This window comes from Photinus pyralis, unplaced genomic scaffold (genome assembly GCF_008802855.1).
Source record: "Photinus pyralis isolate 1611_PpyrPB1 unplaced genomic scaffold, Ppyr1.3 Ppyr1.4_LG1, whole genome shotgun sequence".
In the NCBI taxonomy this organism is placed as follows: Eukaryota; Metazoa; Arthropoda; class Insecta; order Coleoptera; family Lampyridae; genus Photinus; species Photinus pyralis.
The window spans coordinates 62,291,812-62,315,277 of record NW_022170249.1 but is presented as its reverse complement, the minus strand read 5'-3'; the positions used below and the strand labels follow the sequence as shown (position 1 = coordinate 62,315,277).

At 36.2% G+C, this 23,466-nt stretch overlaps 2 protein-coding genes and 1 long non-coding RNA gene across 4 annotated transcripts in view; 2 read left to right on the top strand and 1 right to left on the bottom strand.

The window, feature by feature from the left end:
* Positions 1-4,145: 4,145 nt before the first annotated feature.
* LOC116165402 lies at positions 4,146-5,489 on the top strand. Its single transcript, XM_031479827.1, has one exon. The coding sequence runs from the start codon at positions 4,146-4,148 to the stop codon at positions 5,487-5,489; it is 1,344 nt and encodes a 447-aa protein (XP_031335687.1).
* Positions 5,490-13,658: 8,169 nt separating this feature from the next.
* On the bottom strand, positions 13,659-15,102 carry LOC116160385. Its single transcript, XR_004143202.1, has 2 exons — positions 14,801-15,102; positions 13,659-14,751 (listed from the first exon to the last, which is right to left on the bottom strand). It is a non-coding gene; the product is annotated as an uncharacterized LOC116160385 (long non-coding RNA).
* Positions 15,103-22,476: 7,374 nt separating this feature from the next.
* Positions 22,477-23,466, top strand: part of LOC116160382 — a 31,364-nt gene continuing 30,374 nt past the window's right edge. Inside the window, exon 1 of one of the 2 annotated variants that reach the window (XR_004143199.1) lies at positions 22,477-23,415. The gene's annotated coding sequence lies outside the window, so the exon portion shown is untranslated. The remainder of the gene's footprint in view (positions 23,416-23,466) is intronic. The other variant, XM_031473571.1, reaches the window with a different exon arrangement.

The following is a 23,466-nucleotide window of genomic DNA, read 5'->3' as shown; positions in this document are numbered from 1 at the left end:
TAATTCTGCATATGCTTTACATGTTTTAATAAAACCTTTATTAGAATTTACATCTATTTCAAAAACACTAATTCCTAGAGTATTTTCAATATGATTACGAGTTTCTTTATCTACATTTAACAACACTTCTTTAATTGATTCTATGAGAAGACTGAATGATGAAGGTGTATTTGATGTACATTTATTTTCTATTAAGATTCTACAATTTTTTGATAAATTAGCTTCAATTTTTTTTAATCGTATTAAACAATTAACATTAGCTGATGATTGTATTTTTGAAAGTTTTTCGAAAAAACTTTCAGATACTAAATTATATAATAAAACACCTTTTTCATTCATAGAATATATATTTAAAATATTAGAACTCATTATTTAAATTATCGTAAATTATTTGAAATTTTATTAGATTAGACTAAAATAAAATAAAAATGAATAATATTGATAATCAAGATAATTATGTTTTTTTACAAATAGGATTATGTGTATCTAAAGAGAATAAACAAAATATAATATTTGATGTACAAAATGATAATATAAATAGTAAAATAAAAAAAATAACATTAAAAGATTTATATAATGAAATAGAATTAGTAAGAAATAATACAAAAAATCTAGAATATCATGAATTTATAATTAATAACATAGATTCTTATTTTAAATTATTTTTAGATATTGATTTATCTTTAAAAGATGAAAATATTGATTTTGATAATTTAAATTTTGATAATGAAATAAAAAAAACTATTCAAGAAGTTGTGGAATTTTTAATAAATAGAGAAGATATAATAATTGATAAAAAAATAGAATCTGATGATATAAAAAAAGATATAAAAATTACAAAATCAAATAATCCTTTGAAAATATCTTTTCACGTAATATTTAACAATATTTTATTAAATCAAAAAACTTTAAAATATTTAAAACATGTAATTGGAGATCTTATAAAAGAATCACAAAATACATATATTAACAACAAAAATCGATTTACATGTGTTTAGAGAAAATACACAATTACGTTTCATATATTCTATAAAATCAGAAAATGATAATTTTTATCATCAAGAATATAATGACACAATATCTAATTATAATGATTTAAAAAAATATTTATTTACATTTGTGGATTTAAAGTATGAAAATAAGGAGTTTTATATTAGAAATAAACAATAATAGTAAAATAAATAATATTATTTCAAATATTAATAAATATTATATCCTCACATAATGTTTCTTTCTGGATATTATTTATATGCTTTTATATTACAATATGTAAAAAAAAACCAAAGAATATAGATGTTATAATAAAAAGAGAAGATAATTTTGAATTAGACGAAAAAATTGATTTGGAATTCAAAATATCTTCAGATAATCGTTGTTGTATAAATATTGTTTCTTTATACCAAATTAAATCCGCTATTGTGTCTGTATAAAGGCCAGCAATTTAAAACATATTCTGTATTAGTAGTTTTATCTAAAATTTCCTTTCTTCTCAACTTAAACGTCCCGCTCCATTTTGTTTGCACATCACTCCAGGGGTTGTTGTTTAATTTTAGCCATAACTTAGTTTTCGTTCTGCTGTAGGTAAATAATTCAATAGGTATATCAAACTTTAGTTTTTTATTTCATAAATGTTATATGTATTCAAAATTAAACGGAATTCTCTAACATACGAGTTGGTATGTTCATCCCATTAAAGTAACAATCGATATTATAGTTTATAGTGACCACCCATGTTGATATAAATAGTTATTTGTGTACCAAGGCCGTAAAAGTGATCTTTTTTGGCCGAAGCTGCTGTTTGTGGCCGAGGCGGTAGCCGAGGCCGCAATTCAGATGAGGCCTAACAAATCACTTTTGGCCAAGGTGCACACAACATTTTTTAGGCGATCATCAAAAAAGAATTCAAAAATTTGCTCATGAACATATTTTTTCTGAAAATCATAGTTATCTTAGACAATTAAAAACAAAGCATTTCCTGTCATATGTAATAAATTATAATTAGCATCTTTCCGTGTGTTTTGTGCGTATCAAAATGGGTGATAGCGACAGTTCAGATACCTACCCAAAATGAAATTTTGGAAGCTGCAAGCGTTGCGACCCTATGTCATATATGATATAAGAGTAGGCGTTTGAGAGTAAAAGTACAATCGCAACTTCCTCCGCTGCACAAGATTTTAATAATGTCAAATGCAATACGTCCTTCGTAACTGTGGCTTCCAAGACCTTATAGTTAACATGCTGTACAATTATTAGAAACCTGATTACCTACTTTGATGGTAGGTATAGGTAGCTACTTGTGTTTTCGGTTAATTGCTGGTGATTCTTCGTATAATAATGTAAGCAACAACATCTTCCTCACGTTTTGGTTCTACACTTCAAAAAGGTCTGCAAGCAGCAAATATTGAAACGTCAAACTATAATTTTAAATGTGAACATTGTGATTATGCAAAATGGTGTGAAACATTCCTACAAGTCCGAAAATGAAAAAAAACGCACGTGGATGGCCCAATCCTTGATGGGGCGAGACCAGATAGACGCTTTGTATCAAACAGATTACTGTTTCTCAAACATCAGTTTCAAATAAGTACAGTTTGACAGATGTGTATAATAAAGTAAAGTTTGACAGAAGCGTAAAATAAAGTGAAACTTTATGGCCGCAAAAGCGACCATAAAATCAACGTTTTTGTGATGATAGCCTAAAAAGTGTATTTTTAGTACTATATAGGAGAGCAATATTACTTTAAGATACCGTTTAAGTCTGAAAGAGATTGGTAGTAGGTAGGTTCATCGAGGTGTCTGGTGTAACTACGGTCGAAGGTGACCGACTGGACACGGGTGGTGAGAGTATCCCTAATTTTCGCAGTCTTTTTGAGTGGTTTTGATATTTATCATACAATCTGCCGGAAGGAGTGTTTCCACTTTTTTATAGTAGGGTAAGATTGGGTGAGACGGCGCGGCGGTTGAGATGGCGCACTTCTATAGTTTCGTTAGCAAACAACAGATGACAGGTAATGTGCGCTAAACGGAATGAGTTCGCCTTTAGTATGCTATTTAAGGTGGCTGCTGTGTGTTTTGTCGAATTTCAAGTAAGTAATTTATTTGTTTATTTGTTGTGCAATAAATTTTTTATGCGTTGAGAAAATATATCGATTTAAGATGATGTGGTACTAGTTTATCATTTTATTCACAGTTATAAGTAAAGTAACATGCAATACACCATTCTAATCTTCAATTGTGCTTTTCGTTACAATAGCTGTTGCATAAAATGGTGCGCCATCTCGCCCGTCAGTGTCGGGTGAGTCGGCATAATTTTATAAGGGAGAGATGGCGCAATTTTTTAATTATTAAAATCTTTTCGTACTTCCGGGACTAAAGTAACAACTTCACTCCATTATGACAAGTACTGAAGTGTCACTTTTTGTCCCGCCGGGATTAAATTTGGACGAAAATCCCGGAAGGATGAAATTACTAACAAGGCAATTTCAGTAGGTTGTTCCACATTTTGTATGCGGCACCACTTCTTAAACGCATCGTACTGCTGCTCATATAGTTTTTTGGATTTCGGTGGTATCAATTCTTTACCTACATTGGCTGCTTTATCAATATCAAATACACCTTTGTCACGCATCACGAAAATTATGACACTAGCAATGACAGTTTCCAAATTATTTTTGTTACCATAGCATAGGGATTGTCGTACCAACGCAACGTTCCTATGGTAACTTGTTAAGCAGCGATTTTTTGAAAGAACGCGTTCTCTAACTCCATACATATTAAGTGTTTCAGTTTCGGAAGTACGAAAAATATCGTATATACCTTGCGACTGAAGTAGTGGTCTTAATCCCTCAGGTAAATTATGGCCCTCCCTTCGGTCGGGCCATAAACTTTACCTTCGGGATTAAAAGTACTACTTCAGTCCCGCGGTATATAATATACTATTATTCATACTTTCTGATTGTAATAGGTTTTATTTAATAATGCTTTACCATAACTGCGATGATTGAAAATAGTGCAAATAAAATTACTTAGCTTGATAATTTTTAAAAATTATTTGTTTGCAACGCGTTTCGCTTATAAGATAAACATAGTCAGGCACAATTAAGTTATGTAGTATTGAATACATGATTGTTTCTCTTTATCTAGAAATGCCAACTCGTTACAAACGAAAGGGGAGTTGTACAAGAGCAGAATGGTCCGAAGAACAATTAGTTTTCGCCATACAATCTTTAAGAAACGGGACCATCGGGGTTAACGAAGCTGCCAGACAGTTTAGAATACCTTGCACTACATTAAGTAGAAGACTAAAATCAGGGAATGTTGTGAAGCGAGGCTTGGGGCCGTCCGCGTTTTTTGGTGAAGAAAACGAGCGAAAAATGGTTGTCCACATCAAAAAGTTACAGAAAAATGGTTTTGCACCGACAAGAACAACTGTACGCGAAATGGCTTTTCGACTTGCAGAACAACTTGGCTTACGACACAAATTCAACCAGCAAACTGGAAAAGCCGGTTCTGACTGGCTGAGATCTTTTTTACAACGCAATCACGATTTATCCGTTCGTAAATCAGAGGGAGTTTCATTAGCAAGGGCACGAGGAATGAATAGAAAAGATGTTGGTGATTATTTTGAATTGTTGGAAAACACTTTCCGAGAAAACAACCTACTAGATAAACCAGGAAGTATTTTCAACATGGACAAGACAGGATTACAGCTAAACAATAGACCGGGTTACGTTATTGCTGAAAAAGGCTCGAAAAATGTAGCGGCCGTAACATCTGGCGAGAAGGGGGAGACAATAACACTAATATCATGTTGCAATGCTGAAGGCACATTTATCCCCCCAGCATGCATTTTTAAGGGTAAAAATAAGAAAAGAGAGTATGAAGATGGCATGCCTCCCGGCTCAGTAGTGTATATGTCACAAAAATCAGCTTACGTCAATGTTACAATTTTTTTAGACTGGTTGCAGAATCACTTCATGCAACGCAAACCACAAGGGACTGTGATCCTAATTTTGGATGACCATACATCACACTGTAGCTCTGTTGAAGTATTGGAATTTGCTGAAAGTAATAACATCATACTTTTATGTCTACCGAGCCACACTACGCAGTTCTTGCAACCGTTGGATCGAGCATTTTTTAAATCCCTGAAGTCGCACTACTATGCCGAATGCAATTTGTTTATGCGAGCTAACCCAAACAGAGTAATAAATAGATTACAATTCGGAAAATTATTAGGTGAAGCATGGTCGAAGTCTGCGACAGTGGGTAATGCTACATCAGCATTTCGCGCGACAGGAATCTTCCCTCTTAATCCTGCTATAATTCCAGAATATGCGTACCTTAACACAGAAGAACCTATTGGGGTGCCAACACTCCAGACACCAGAAAATGATGAGACTTCCCAAGCAACGGAAAGTAATGAGACTCCCCAGAAAACAGACAATAATGAGACTCTCCAGACCAAAGAAAGCAATGTGACATTCTAGACAGAAGATATTAACAAAGAAAAAGAGATACCGGGAAAAATATTAAACAACATTTGTCCAGTACCTAGCACATCGAAAATTACTTCGGTCCGAAAACGTAGTAGGCAGCTAGCCGAGGTCTTAACGTCTCCAAAAAGTATAGTAAAAAGAAAAACTGTAGCAGAACGGCGAAATGAAAGACTAGAAAAGAAGAAAGTCAAAATGCCAGTTAAGAAAGTCCAGAAGCTGAAGAACAGAGACATCAGTGAACCTTCTTCAGAAAGCGAGGTTGAAGTGGAATTACAAACCGACTCAAACAGTGATGATGATGCAGCTGAGTGTGTAGGTTGCGGAGAGATTTACAAAGAAACAAAAAGTACAACAGATTGGATAATGTGTATTTTATGTAAAAGATGGTTACATGAAGATTGTTCTACATTCCCAGATTATTGCTTGAAATGTGGAAGAAAGTCGCTTGCATAAAATCCTCTTATTATTACATGTATCGAGAATCTAAAATATGTTATTACGATTTTTTACTACGAGCCATCTCACCCACATATATGGGGTGAGATGGTTTTTTGCTGAAAATTTTGTTAATTTTTTTTAGTTTTTAAATATATGAGAATCAGTTTTATCTTGCTACTTAACTGATCTATTACACCTATTTTATGCATATTTTTTAAGAAAAACTTTTTCCTATGAAAAACTAATATTTTATATGATAATTAGAAGAAGTGCGCCAACTCTCCCTGTTTTACCCTATATGGTCTGAAAATACGAGGCAGGTTCAATAAATACACGTTCGAACGCTGTATATATATCACTTACAAAAAATCGTTTAAATTGAATAACGAATCGTTATCTATTACTGCAAATAAAATTGTTGCACTTTTTCCGGTTTGTGAAAAGAGAACCACTTATTTTGTCAACCCTATTTGTTGCTAAAGGAAAGTTGATTGACAAAGCATAGAAATAAATTGACAGCACTCACTAGAGTTCTCCAATTTGACGTAAGTGTGAGAGAAAACATTCCCTATGAAAATGAAGGTACATATGTAGAATCCCTGAAAGAAAAACTCGTCACAACGTCCACTTTTCAGAATCCAACCAAAATGCAAGGGACTGTGGGACTTAACTGTCACTGAAAAAATCTTTCCTTTAGAATTAAATCCTGCTGACTTTGTTTTCATTTCAGTTATTTTTGTGTATTTATTGTAATGTAAATGGTAATAAAATATTAATCTAATTGAAGTAATAGTTGTAGATAAAGTATAGTATTACACTGGCATGTTATTGTTCTTATTCACTCGTCATCTCGTGAATAATAAGCGTCATAACATGCTCGTAAAATAATAAACTATTAATAACATGATAATAACAAACAGTTTTAAGTAAAACAATTTCTAATTGGTGCCATATGTCGTCTGTAATAAAAGCAAAACGTAAGTATTGAAACAAAAATTTTTGTCTTACTCACGATCCTACCCGGCACCATATTATTGTGCAGGGTGATTTCGTCGTAAATATCCAAATGAAATGATCCCCATAAAAGGGTATCACATAGATCAGTTCGTCACGAGTTTTATTATATATCAGATTGTGTGCGCACGGGCGCATGACTGTATAAGTGTATATCCTTGTAAATAATATTACTATTCTATATGTAGGGTTACAATTACTTTAAATATTACTTACCGGCGGTACATACTGAAAAATGCTTGTAAACAGCCATTCACACTTTGTCATAGGTATCGCTGAATCTGACATTATTGTCACACTCTGGGGTTGTAGCTCGCATTTACGAGAGGTGGTGTGACTTTCAACCAGGATTACGGTATCAACGAACACACATAACGATCACTTTTTATACATATATTTGCTCAAGCAATGTAAAACGAAGTGTCAAACTACATAAAGAAAGTACTTGCATTTCCAACATAATTCTGATGTACCGATACCATACCACTTATTGTGTCTTTATCTTCACACACTCTATATCTAGCACATCCCTGCATCTCCCATTTATACCTTCGGATTCCATACGTCAATTCCTTCCTGTTAACACCCTAAATGACTGATGTTCCCGTTACTCACGAGGCCTTGTATAAACACAAAGTCCTGTTCGTGGTACGTTATACAACATCAACTAACTATCCAAGAAAGAAGGAAGCTTTGGTGATAAACGCTGCGAAATTATGTTGTAAATGATTGAAATGATCTTCTTTTGATTGTAAAATTGATTAAGGCAAGTGCTTATTTTTATTTTTTTGACAAATTAAAAACAAACTAAAACTATTTCAGGTAACTAACCAATTTTGTAGAATTATTAATTATATGCAGTAAGCATAATCCTATCATTTTTGTATAGGTTGGTGATTACTATTTGGCAATAGGGGACTCGTACCGATCTTTAATGTTGGCTATAAGGATTCACGAATCGACGGTAAGTTTAATAGTCCCACAAGTATGCAAGGCTTCCATATTAAACACTTGAAAAACATGTACGTATAGATTATATTACCGTTAACCGAATTTTGTTCTCTGTGTACCTTCCATCAATACTAGCATCGTACCTAGCTAACAGGACGCAGAGAGTTTCTTTAAATAATGTTCTTTCGAGAAGATCACCTATAAAAAGTGGTGTTCCGCAAGGATCAATCTTGGGGCCTCTACTGTTTTTAGCGATTTATCTTAGATATCAAAACGGCCTTCAAGATCGCGAATGACTGCATGCATCTAAATAATACATGGTGTCAAGTCAATGTAGTAAACTAAAAGTGAATATATGACAATGAACAAATCAAAAAACATTGTGCGACTATTAGTAAACAACTTTGTAAAGGACTGTTTCTCGTACGTAGACTTGTGAATCACGTCTCTTCTCATGTAGTCAAGTTGCCTACTATTCGCTGGTGCAGAGTGTACTTCAGTACGCAGTTTTGGTCTGGGGACATTGCTGCTAGTGGCGTGTCATGCACAGTCTGGGTTATAGGGAAGACTGTCGGAAAGCATTTATCGAATTAAACATATTAACCTTCCCCTGTCTATCCATAATCCGTATGCTTTATAAAAAACAATATTAATCAATTCTCTTTAAATTGCGGTGAACACAAATATAACACTCCTACAAAGATAAACATTCACACGAACTTTTGCCGTCTCAGTACTTCCCAAAACGGAGCGATTTGGCAGGCCCAGCATCTCTTTAACAGCCTTCCCGTGCGAAGTTTCATATGATTTGTTTAAGAATAACCTGCTGTGGTTGGAACATTAGTGTAAGTGTACAAACATTCGGATGTCACATCCAATTAATTAATTAATATTCACATAAACATTTAATTGAAACGGCCATAAAACATGAAGAAATTCCTTTTGAAAACTGGCCAGAATACAAGGTAAAATTACTGAGCCATCGTCCGTATGACAATTTTGGGACGGCAAACGCCAAGGCAGCGAAAGACCTCAGATCCAGAATCCATTCTCCCTGAAAAGCGAATTTCAAAAAAGATCATCCACGAATCAACCTCAGATGTTGGGGATTTAGATGCGGTTAACAGGTTAGTACATTTTGCAATCATTGATTTTCTAATCCATGGTGTGAAGTTACTCAAAATGGGGTTGTATATAATAGAGTCGTTAAATCCCAAAAAGACACAAAACCTTACCCATACTAATTTAATAGGACAATTGTAAAAACAGCGACTAGTTTCGACCAACGGGCATCTGGCTATAATATCTGTTACAGATTCACAGGAAATCGAATCTTCTAAAAGCCGCTATAAACGCTTCAGCCGATAAGTCTGAAGCGACCTCTAAATGCACCGGCTTGGTAGCATTACACAGGAACGTACGATTTGTTTGCCTTTAAACCACGTCTCCGACTCAGTGTAACGAAAAAGGGTCGCAATAATCAGGTGAGATATGAGAGAGCTAAAGAAAGAAAGAAAGAAATGTGGGTACTCGCCACACAAGATATTGATTGACAGATTGGAGCTCTTCGCCGGATGCCGATGGGGGCCGCACCTTTCCATTTGTGTCCGGTAACCGCCGCCTAGTCGACGACGACGAAGTCTACGGGGTCCCTCGTGGGATCGCCGCCGCGCGATAAGTCACCCATAAAAGGGGTGTGAGACTTATGCTAAGCACATAGTAGAGCGGCGATGAAAGCGGGGAGGAGCCCGGCGAAAACAAACCAACGATCAGCTTTTAGTTAGGACATAGTGACGAGCAAAGAGTTGAGAGCGACGAGCAACTGTAGAGCGGTTAACGGAGAGGATAGCGGCGCTATCGAGAAAGTTTGTTTTCGCCGCTCTTATAATTAGTAAACGCGCAATTGAAAATGGACGTAGATTCATTTATTAGCAGTGTTTTTGTGAGAAATCCTTTATGGGATCATGTCTAGATACCAATTATAATTAGTTCTCAAATGAATTTCTAAAAATTTACTTCTCTTTGAGGGAAACATCCATGAGCCATTACATCACCCACTAAATTATGAGGGCACTTTACGTTATGCGACAAGAATTTGTGATAACCATCGGCCATTGAAATTAAAATATTTGGATTATTTGCATCATGTATAAACGTCAAGTTCGCATGAGGAGCCCAAATTTGGAATGCCATTTCGGCAAGCTTGTGCAATTTTTGATTTGAATTATGAATATTCCACCTAATAGTTGACGATTGCCATTTCGCACGATATACCGAAAATTCTCCAACCAACTAGACCTAGTACTTCTTTAGTAACTGTACCGGTTACATTTAAATGGAAAAAACCTTGCATTCTTTTTAATGCAAACGCAACATTTTGGTTTTCGATTGTTATTGGTGTTGTGTCTTGAATAGATGTTTCCTGTACAAAGACAGCAGCCTCAATAAACTTTTATTTAATCACAATGCATTATATAGTTGTTATAAATAGTAAAAACATGAGATAAAGCACAATGACACAATGATTTACTATGAAAAGAACAAGAAGCTTCTAATGCAGATAATGCTGGTTGCTCCTCTACTTCAATGACACGTTGTTTTACAAATGTTTGTATATATTTTGCTTTTTCATTTTTACATAAAATCCATCGGTTGGTCCTATTAAATGACATATTACTTTTGGAAACATATTGTAACGTGATTTATAAATTCGGGTTCGATTTATATCAATATTTATTAAACAAAACTAAAACACTATAAAAACTGTACAATTTGTATCGACTATTTATATCACACACTTCGCAATTTATATTTCCGCGCTCTATGTTTCATACGTACTCGATCTCGTTTGGTAGTAAAACTGCCGCGATGTTCGGTCCGCAACCATTTATACACGCAAGTAATGTAAGTCCAGAACATTCGCGTAATTACCGGAATATTCCTATACAAATCCCACTATCGCGCGCGTAGAAAATTCCAGAGCGCCAAAGACTTAATCAAAACATTACAACTGGCGCCCAACGTTATGGGCTTTACAAAAATAGATACCAGAATGAGGACAAGAAACAAATTATAAGAAAAAAAATTGCGTTGGTCACAACAATTCAAAAAAAAATGATTTTGCGATCGAATTCTAAAACAAGTAAAAAAATTATTCATGTCCCTGAAACTGAAGGTGATGAGACAAATCTAAACAATATTGAAAATACTGGTACAGATGGGGCGGCAGCGGTCACTCCTGAAAATAGAGTTAGAATTAATCAAATAGAGTCATATCAGGCAAATGCGCCTTTAGAAATGAACCCTTTCGATAATAATTCTAGACAATTATTGTTGAACGGTCGCGGCCAGGAGGTGGAAAATGGTGCTCAGGACCGTAATCACTTTGATCTCAATATAATCGATAATTACAAAGAAGGCAATAATTATAACCATGCAGATACAAGGGGATTGAGAAGGGAGCTAGGTCGAGAGACGGGAGCGATACCGAAAGGTTCTGATCGTCGGGTTTTTTCAAATATGGATTACCATTTCGATACTGGAATGCAATCTTACTTACCGTCGTTTGGTAGGACGGAAAAGGAATCTCCCATGGATTTTTTGGACGAGTTGGAGCTCGTTTTTGATGATTTCGGTGTAAATGAAGGAGATCGGTTACGTTCTATGTTCCGGTGTTTGAAAGGGGCGGCACATAAATGGCGACAGGTTTTTGCACGTGATGTTATTACATACCCCGAATTTCGAGAAGCGTTTATTGAGGAGTATTGGGGGGAAGGTGCTCAACGACAAATTAGATACAAAATTGATAATGGAGTGTACAAGCGCGATTCACATGTGAGCATGGCTTCTTATTTTTTGGAGTTGGCACATTCTGCCAAATATTTGCGAATGCAGTGGTCTGACACAGAGTTAGTGTATGCGGTAACGGCGCACTTTGCGCCAAATATAGAAAAAAACTATTTTAAGTATGTCTAATCCGACAATTTCCAATACGTATAAATTACTACAAAGATTAGAAGACGCGGAAACCCGCCGCTCGTCACTGTCAACCGATAATCGCAATAGAAGTCAAGGTGGGACGGGGGCAGTTCCGAAAGAGCCATCCCAGGTTTCAAAAATTGGCGGTTACCAGAAGGTGGCAGCAATAATAATGCTACTAGTAGTTCAAGTAACAGTAATGATAATTTTTCGCGTTTTAATAATAATTATAGGGGTCGGAATAATATGGATTCAAAACCTATATATCGGCCACCGAACAGCGCGTATAATAAAGGGGAAACGGCTTCGTACGGCGTTAAAACGTTAGAATGCGAAGAAGAATCTAATCAAAATGTATCGGTATCACAACCATTGGAACCTATAGGTGAAAACTCGCGCGCGTGCGGCATTAATACAATATTTCCCGCCAGTGTGGAAAAACAAGCAGAAAAGGGAAAAATTCCGAAAATTGATATCAGTATATGTGGTAAGGTGGTACCCACATTAATAGATAGCGGGTGTGAAGTATCATGCGTCTCAGAACAATTTTTTGAGGAGGTTTTGTTACCTAACAAAGTACCAATGTTACCTGTTTCGGGAGTTAATGTAGTAGGAGTGACAGGGGAACGTAGTTGCCGGGTGCAGCATCAAATTTTTATTCAATTTCAACTTACTGGTAATATAATGGAAACTATTTGTTTAGTGGTTCGGAATTTAGTGCACCCTGTAATTCTGGGTTCGAATTGGTTAACGGAAGTTAACGGAATAATTAATTTCTCAAACGGTAGTTTCACATTTTCGCAAAGCGACCAAGCGGTCACAGTGGAATTTGGGGATTGGTTTAAAAAGGGCGAAAACTCAGGCGAACCGGAAAGGTGGGATGAGTCTCGCAGGGTGATAGGTAATATCGAAGTTCAGGAGGAAGAACGTGAAACAAAAACAATATTGGAAGATAGCCGGCAATTAGAGTTACGGGCGTTAATTACAGAGTTTAGCGTATTTTGTTAAACAGTATCCAATCCCTTTTGCACACCGACCAGCGGTACAAAAGAAAATCGATAAAATGTTAGAGTGGAAAATAATAGAACGTTCAAATTCACCCTATGTAAACCCTATTCTACCGGTCATAAAAAAAGACGGTACGGTACGAATTTGTTTAGACGCACGCAAATTAAATGAACGGGTAGTTATGGAGTACGAATGTCCAGTACCAGTTTCCGAATTATTATGTAGAATTGACGAACCTCTTTGTTTGTCAACTATTGATTTAACCAGCTCATACTGGCAAGTCGTACTACGAAAAGAGGATCGGAAGTATACCGGATTTGCATTCGAAAATCGTATTTACCAATTCAGGGTTATGCCATTTGGTTTGTCTACCAGCGTGGCCGGGATGTCACGTTGTATGGACATTGTCTTTGAAGGAAAGTACTCCTTTCTCTTACCTTATGTAGATGACATTTTGGTCACGTCGAATTCTTTTAAAACTCACTTAGAGAATTTACGGTTTGTTTTCAACCGAATTAAAACGGCCGGTAAGTAAAGGGGCTAGGGGGATTCCAGCGCAACTTCCGGCCAAATTACATGTAATTTCCCATAAGGAATTCTAAGGTTCGTTTGGGCTTTTTTTGAGCACTGCGCCTTTGCGCAGGCGTCATTTGGACGCCATCTTGGAATCCTCAAGTTCTTGGTATCCTCAAGTTCTTGGAATCCTCAAGTTCTCGGTATCCTCAAGTTCTTGGAATCCTCAACTTCGACCCCTTCGTACCCTGAAAAATTTTTTTAAATGGAACGGATTCGAACCGCCAACCATCGGATTACAAGTCCTATAGCATAACCACTAGGCTAACTAGACTTGTATGATATAATGCTTCGATAGTTGTATTTATAACGAACCTCTAAATATTATTAAATCATAGATATATTAAATGGTACGGAGGTGCCATCTATTGGCGTCGTAATGCATATAGAGGTATATTTTCAATCGACTCCCTCTATTAGATTGATGTGACATATAGGTATAGGGTAGGAAATTGTAATTTCAGGAGACAGGTGCGAGGACCCTCATTCTAACCTATAATTCCATCTCGGAGGTAGGTTCCCTATAACTAGAACAGGAGTGGGCAGGGAAAAAACCCGATAGGGGCTAGGGGCTATTTGGTGGCGGCAAAATGATACGCATCTAACGTATAGGAAACTGCAATTTTGACTTCTTGCGTTAGAAAGTTACGAATAAAGTCGGCCGTTTATAATGTACATTTAGATAGCAAACATGTGAACTATCCAGTGGTTCAGGAGAGAGATGCAAGGGAGGAGAATTCTAACCTATCATTCCATCTCGGAGGTAGCTCCCCCATTTGAGAGACATACACAAGGGGGCCCCATTCTAACCTACAACCAGAACAGGGGCGGGGAGGGAAATAAAACAACAAAAACAAAATGTAGAGCGTTTTTATTTAGAGCTGAAATAGCGATTTGATACGGAGGCGCCATCTATTGGCGTCGTAATGCATATAGAGGTATATTTTCATCCGACTCCCTCTATTAGATTGATGCGACTAGGGTAGGAAATTGTAATTTCAGGAGACAGGTGCGAGGACCCTCATTCTTACCTATAATTCCATATCGGAGGTAGGTTCCCTATAACCAGAACAGGAGTGGGCAGGGAAAAAACAACAAACAAAATGTAGGGTGTTTTTATTTACAGCGGAAATAGTGATTTGAAGTTTATTATTACAATTAAAGCGCTTACTCTACTTACATAAAATTTGCGTCGAAGAGGACCGACGACGGCAACGCCCCTATTTTTTTTTTGGATGACAGCATTGTTATTCATACCTAACTGTAAATTCTCCATTTGGTCGAGGCCGTTCTACAAATAGACTCTTAAAATGTATAATATGTCTTAGCGGAATATTTACAAGGATTTTAAGGTGGTTGAAGCTGCCGTTGAAGCTACGTGCGGTGCGATGTGGAGTCATGGTGTTTTTATAGAAAGAAAATAACCGCGTTTGGACGGGATGCTGCAATCTTGCTATAATGCGATACTGTTTAATTATAGCATCAGCTTTTGATGGTAGGGGCGGTAGGGGGACCGTATGAGCTATTTCATAGGAACGATAGCTACCTCCCCTATCGAATGGAGCTACCCCTTAGGCCTACCGACTACAGCATAGCTCCAGGTTTATAGTTCGTGGGAATTTTCCATGGTTAGGGACCAAGACGTATGAACTACCCCGTAGTTTTATGTAGTATCCTGTTGGGTGGGTTTAAGACGTTAAAGTTATCCTCCTAATTTTATAAAGAGAAAAAAAATAGCAACACGCGCGGATTTCATTATTCACTTGGTATGGGAAGTTGCAATCTTGCGATAGTGTTTATTTATAGCGAATGTTGTGATAAGGTACTTTTTATACCATTTCATTTCCATATTAGTACCGGTACCTATGGGGGTTTTTATTGTGTCTGAATGCGTATACAGTTGCGATAAATAAGATAACATTGTGAATATTATGTATTACACCAACTTTAGCTATATCTATATTAAGAAAAGGCTTATCATATAACCTTCATATCAATTACAGCTATTAAGAAAAGTTTCGTATGGGGCTAAATCAATATTTTTCTTGAATCATAGTTTATGTGTCGATAATACCTGTGATAAGGCAAGCTTCTTAAATCAAATTGATACACTTGGGGCAGCACCTTCATAATACGTGTAAGCATACGATTTAAAACAGATGTGTTATTAATTCCTGCAATCAAAGTGCTAGGATATGAATTTTTTATTACTCTAGTTAGAATAGTGCTGTTATATAAACTCTCACAAATTTTGATAATTTTTCTTGGATTTAAGTTTATATGGTGATAATACCCGTGCTAAGGCAGACTTCTTAATCCCAAACAGGATAGAGATGGACGTTGGGTGGGAGGAGGTGCCTCAAGACTTGTTTACGGGAGAAAGGAAGCTAACTTTATGTACTGTTAATATCTGTGATACGACACGCTTCTTAAATCAAATTGATACACTTGAGCAGTACCTTCATAATACGTGTAAGCGTACGATTTAAAACAGATGTGTTATTAATTCTAGCAATCAAAGTTATAGGATATAAATTTTTTATAGCTCGAGTTAATGTAATGCTATAGATTTCGCTGCTGTTTAAAGTTTCACAAGTTTTCGCAATTTTTCTTGGGAACTAAGTTTATGTGCTGATAATATCTGTGATAAGGCAAGCTTCTTAATTCCAAACTAGGATAGAGATGCTTCTGGCGCCTTAAGACTTTTTACGAGAGAAAGGATAACACCGTATAGCATTATGGATAAATACCTAACCACTGCATCTTACTATTTTAGGTAAGAGCTTAGAACACGGATACAATCATAATCTATGCAGTGGGGCGGATAAGAAAAACAGAACAAAATTTAACAGGTTTATTAATTCTGGAAAAAAATATTCATTGAAGTATACATTATAATTGAAATGATAACACTTACATAGAACACCCAATAGGTGTGCTGGAAGTTCCAGGTCCTTAAAGACCTGGAACCTCCGCCCCAGGAAGCTACCGTCCTCTATCAGTACGGAGTCGGGGATCACTCCCCGACCCCGTAGAATTGCTACATTGTCCTAAATAAGAGCTAATTAAAATACGGTATGATGCATGAAAAGTACTTACAGATGCATATTTTTGTTGTATCCATTCTCGTAGTTCTCGTTCTACAAATATATGGTTAAACGTGTGATGTTTACCATAGGCCGTTTGTAATGGCCCGAAGATGATGGCCGCACCTTGAGCTGAAAAATTACATACATTAAGTTTGATGAAAAATAGAAAAGAGGTCATTCTTACCCGCCATCCTCGTAACAAATGGCTATCAAACGATAAGATTGTGAATATTATGTATTACACCAACTTTAGCTATATCTATATTAAGAAAAGGCTTATCATATAACCTTCATATCAATTACAGCTATTAAGAAAAGTTTCGTATGGGGCTAAATCAATATTTTTCTTGAATCATAGTTTATGTGCCGATAATACCTGTGATAAGGCAAGCTTCTTAAATCAAATTGATACACTTGGGGCAGCACCTTCATAATACGTGTAACCATACGATTTAAAACAGATGTGTTATTAATTCCTGCAATCAAAGTGCTAGGATATGAATTTTTTATTACTCTAGTTAGAATAGTGCTGTTATATAAACTCTCACAAATTTTGATAATTTTTCTTGGATTTAAGTTTATATGGTGATAATACCCGTGCTAAGGCAGACTTCTTAATCCCAAACAGGATAGAGATGGACGTTGGGTGGGAGGAGGTGCCTCAAGACTTGTTTACGGGAGAAAGGAAGCTAACTTTATGTACTGTTAATATCTGTGATACGACACGCTTCTTAAATCAAATTGATACACTTGAGCAGTACCTTCATAATACGTGTAAGCGTACGATTTAAAACAGATGTGTTATTAATTCTAGCAATCAAAGTTATAGGATATAAATTTTTTATAGCTCGAGTTAATGTAATGCTATAGATTTCGCTGCTGTTTAAAGTTTCACAAGTTTTCGCAATTTTTCTTGGGAACTAAGTTTATGTGCTGATAATATCTGTGATAAGGCAAGCTTCTGAATTCCAAACTAGGATAGAGATGCTTCTGGCACCTTAAGACTTTTACGAGAGAAAGGATAACACCGTATAGCATTATGGATAAGTACCTAACCACTACATCTTATTATTTTAGGTAAGAGCTTAGAACACGGATACAATCATAATCCTATGCAGTGGGGCGGATAAGAAAAACAGAACAAAATTTTACAGGTTTATTAATTCTGGAAAAAAATATTCATTGAAGTATACATTATAATTGAAATGATAACACTTACATAGAACACCCAGTAGGTGTTTTGGAGTTCCAGGTCTTTAAAGACCTGGAACCTCTTACTCCTAAACAGGCTTTCCTCTATCTTTACGGAGTCGGGGATTACCCCCCGACCCCGTAAAATAGCAACATTTTCCTAAATAAGAGCTAATTAAAATACGGTATGATGCATGAAAAGTACTTACAGATGCATATTTTTCTTTTATGAAGTTACGTAGTTCTCGTTCTACAAATATATGGTTAAACGTGTGATAGATGTGTGGTGTATTTACCATAGGCCGTTTGTAATGGCCCGAAGATGATGGCCGCACCTTGAGCTGAAAAATTACATACATTAAGTTTGATTAAAAATAGAAAAGAGGTCATTCTTACCCGCCATCCTCGTAACAAATGGCTATCAAACGATTTCGAAGAGGAGTTTTATTTATTGCTATCCATTTAGCCAGGAAACCTGTACAGATTGTACAGCTATGACAAACGATGTCATAGGAAGCTTGATACAAAGGGGTATGCAGATAAACATACAATAAAAATTTACATCCTTCACTCATTATATTCAATATCGCCATACCTCTATAGAACGTGATATTATATAGGTAAAACATTTGGTACAGGCCGGTGATAGATTTGTATTATTATCGATCAAAGCACCCTATTTGTTTTGAAAATGCGTACGTTGCGGGGGGGTTCCCGAAGTCTGAAGACCTTCAAAAATTAGTATGCGCATAGGTAGTGTATTATTTTAGAAGGAGGTCTACTTTGAAGGTGATACGATAAACTTGAATACATACTTTTCGTTTCATTGACCAATTCCATACACCTTTTGAGTATTACCTCAACCTATTCAAAAGCCGGCTGTTTCACTACATCGACTATCGTTATGCCCTGGAGATGAGTAGATTTTAAATTTTGCTATAACTAAAGTTTAACGATACCTATATTCTATTTACTCACGAGCTGCCGCCATTGATAATTTCGTAAAGCGTAGCTGATGAAATAATTAGCTTAAGATTACGACTCAAGGACACCTATATAGTTGCATTGTTTTAATAGGAAAAGTATAAATTCTTTCTAGAAATTTTTCGGGACATGATAGTTAGACTCGAGGATATAGGTGCAAGACTAACAGGAAACCGTAAGAACTTGTAGGCGTTTAAGTCAAAGGTGTCATATTGATAACAATAGAACCGAAGAAGCGCGTTATCTATAAAATTGCATTGGATGATGTGGCCGCTTTATACTGAATAATATTTGAATAGTATTTGCGTAAAAGCGCTCCGGATTTACTGAAAGAGCTTACAATTTATAATGGAAAGCAGGTGGCTTAGGTACAACGTCAAGCTACCTGGCTAATCCATAACCATCATGGAATTAAATGGGAGCATGGTCATACGCCATCCTACATGTTTCCAATTATACTTCGCCAGTTAATATGCGGATCCCTTTTTGCGTCCTTAACGATAAACAGATAATTCGCATCCTTTTCGATTTATAAATATAAATAGTCGAACTTTGACTTATTGAATAAAACACATTGTATGCATTTACAATGTATTATTTTCGTAAACATATTTATTATGAAAGGAAATGCATTACAAAGTTCAATAGTGGACATATGTACTGCAATCTATGTATGATAATTGTTTGTTTATTGCCAAACTCGCAAGATATAAATTTTATTTTGTTTCATTGCGTCAAGCATACAAACGAGTCTGAGAATGAGCTTTTTAAGCAAAACTTGCTATTATACAGCTCTTTTTTTCTTCCTTCTGATTTTCTTCTTCACATTACTCTTTCTTTTATTCCGTTCCACACTTTCCTCTTCATCGCTGATATCTCGATATTACCATTTCTTCAATTCGGTTACATATTCTTCTAATGTATGGAGCTACTTAATTGATATCAGTATTGCTACAGTAAACGACTAACTGTCTCCTTACGCCTTAAAACTTTCTCGGATGGGCTGTTTTCTACATTTCTTCAGCATCGAAGTGCCCCATTATAGGTTCTCCTAATAGATCCTCAAGGTATATAGGATTACCAACCTTTAGCGACTTTAACAGTTTCGTAGAATAATTTGAAGTGTAGTCTCTTGCAAAAATTATCAGCCTCACTATAAATGTTTTCTATACCATTCTCTACGGAGAACTTAACCCTTTGTTACATATACGACCTTAGGTAATCTATATGTAGGGGAAATTTGCAATGTTTTAACCCAAATAGGTCCCGCTATTTTCTTTATTATCTCAGGTAAAATATACTGTTCAAACCAATCAGTCGTATGATCGTATCCAATTTCATCACTTTCATATTCAAATTTCCCGCCGTTCTTGTTTTCCCAAACAATCTTCACTTTAAGTTTATCAAGAATTTGTGGTATTCTGCGTCGACATCTATCATCTTCACACATATACAGTTCTTTTCCGAATAATCTGCACAACACCTCTTTAATTTCTTTTCGCTCGGTAACGTAGACAGGGACAGGTTGAGGCTTTTTGGGAGGATTTTTAATCGAATCCTCGAGAATTTGCAGCATCATGTTAAAGATTCGTTCTTCTCTCTCCCCATAATTTTCCTGATAGCATTGTTGACAACAAGTTTCAAAGTCATAGTACTTTATCCCCTTTCTGTCTTTTCTTAAAGTACTTCCAACGCGGTATCCTTCTTTTTCGCAGCAAATTTCACATTTTTCCTTTAGCTCAGGTCGACAGTCGCTACAGTTACAAGGTCTTCCCCAATTACACGCTTTAGACATCGTTGAAGGGCTGCTCTTCTCGACAACACAACACCAAATGGCTTCTGTCCTCTGTTCTGAACCCCTTTATGTCTTTACGGAAAAGCGAGCTATGGGAATTAAAAGGATCACACCTCCTTTAGGTCAGTTAGCAAACCCCGCTGGAACAGTTGGCAAAGCCGTTAGATCAGATAGGTAGAGCCCTTGGATCAGATGAAAAAGCCGTTGGACCGCTTTTGAACTGCTTTGAACCGTTTTTTGTACCGATATGAACCGCTTTCGAACTGCTTTAGAACTGCTTTGAACCGATATTGGACCGCTTTGAACCGCCTCTGAACCGATGTTGACCCGCTATTGAACAGCTTTCGAACTGCTTTGAACCGCTTCTGAACCGCTTTCGAACTGCTTTGAACCGCTTTCGAACTGCTTTGAACCGCTTTCGAACTGCTTTGAACCGCCTCTGAACTGCTTTGAACCGCTTCTGAACCGCTTTCGAACTGCTTTGAACCGGTTTCGAACCGCCTCTGAACCGCTTTCGAACTGCTTTGAACCGCTTCTGAACCGCTTTCGAACTGCTTTGAACCGCCTCTGAACCGATGTTGATCCGCTATTGAACAGCTTTGAACCGGTTTGGTACCGATATGAACAGACAACCCGTTGACAAGCTGATGACAAACCACCTGGACTAGTTGACATACCCGTTGGACCTGGTAGGCAAGGTCATTGTATTAGTTAGCAAGATGGCTGATTCCTAGAGGACAAACCTGCCGGTAAGGAGGCTAAGGTTCTTAAATCACATCATGCTGTTTCCCTCTCCACTACGCTATTGATTCATACCGATCTATAAGTTTTTTCCCATAATTTAGTTTAACTACAAGAGTGAAGGCGATAACATGTGTAATTGTTGGTTCTGTTCGTCATTGGATGCTACTGCATCATCATCATTACCATCATATAGTTATTTAGAAGAGGAATTAGCTGAAATTTATCGTCAAGCGGCAAAGGAAACGTTAATTGGTGCTGTACGATACGTTCTCAGTGATAGTAAGGATATTGAAATAGGTTATAGCACTTGTTTTCATCAGGAACCTGTTTTACGCCTCTCTTGCAAGAGCGAGGGTTGCGGCGTCATATTGACTGTTGAAGATTGGAACAATCTTTTGAAATGGCAGCCCTATACCGAAATACAGCTATATCTATCAAAGAAAACAGAAAAATGTTGGTCTGCTGAAGACCTCATCTATGAAGACGTCAACTATGAAGATTACTATGAACCATTAAGTGACACTTTAGGCTTACTTTATAACTGGAAATTTACCGATGATTCAGATAAAATTATAACCACCATCGATATTCGACAATTTAATCAATCGTGCTGCATGCATAGAACCGAGATTGAGGAGTTGTTCAACATGAAATATGCAATAAACTCAAGACTACAACAGCTAGGGTCCTATAACTTCGCTACCTTTTACCAGATATTTATCAATAAAATGGTTGACTTGAAAAGAAGTAATAAGGAGACCGCGCCTATCGCTGATGTATACGAAGATGCTAGATACTTAATTAATCAGCTGTGCATAGAAGTATATTACAGAAAAATGTGTTTAGAAGAAATATTACATTACAATCCCTCAATTATTGTTAATGATGTAATGGCAAAGCTTCAGTATGTATAATAAAATTATAAGTTATAGATCGATGTCATTTTATTATCAAATTTCCTACTCTAACGGGGTTCCAGTCGTCAAGTGTGATAAAACAGGAAAAACCTGCCGAAAGTTTAAAATTATACTTCGATGCCATTTTATTATCAAATTTCCTACTCTAACGGGTTTCAGTCGTCAAGTGCGATAAAAACAGGAAAACCTCATTAAAAATAGCTACACAAGGTTTGATGATTGGGAGAGCGGATGCTGTAATTCTATTTATTCATTCTTCTAGAAAAAAATGTGATTGGGAGCGGGATGCTGCTTCCGTTATGGTTCTAGAAAAATGATGATAATTATAGAATTGCTTGTTCTAGAATCTTCTGCGCGGAAGCATAAATGCAAGGTTCTTAAAATAAAAGTGAATGAGTTGCTTTTTGATAAGAAACAGTCCGAATGCTGCTTCCGTTATTACATACCTACCCATATAAATATAGATGTGGAGTGATATACGTCTTCAGTTCAGAAGATGACGAATATACGATTATTTCGAGGTAAAGAAGCAGTTAAGGAGATAAAGCGTTTAAAGATAGATGATGTTTTTCTCTATCAGTGGTACATCGATCAGGGCGTCTACTGCTACATTAGGTACCTGAATTCGAAACCTGCAGCATTTGCGCTAATATCAAGAATGAACTTCGATCCTCTAGATATTCATAAAAATCTTAAGATGCTGAATTACGTCTATACTTTACCGGAGTATCGAAGAAGAGGATATGCCGCCGAACTTGTGACTCACATCATTGGCGTTACTGAATTTTCAGCATTTTGTTCCAACGAGGAGTCCGAAAAATTGTTTGAAAAATGCAATTGCACAAATCACGGTATAGTAAATAACGCCGTAATGTTTAGATACCCTTAATAAAACACGTTTTGCATAAATTGTTTTTATTCCTAATATACCTATAAATAGATTAATGACCTATAAATAGAATTTGCTTATACCAACCTATATAACTTTCGCAACTCCCTATACATTTATTATCGAATTTATCGTAACGTTGAGTGGTATCATTGAATAAAAACACTATTTTTATTCAATGGTGGTATCTAGGAGGAGTTCGCTATATATGCGATACATTATTCAGATTTTTCCCATTCCAATTCGATCATTCGTTGAGATCAGTCGTATTGTATCTGTTGGTGCGAATTTATTAGTCGTATTTTATCTGTTAGTGTGTATTTTCTTAAACGTATTATATCTATAGGTGAGTTTTGTTATTAATATTGCTTTTATTATTTAGTATTTTGGGCTTTTA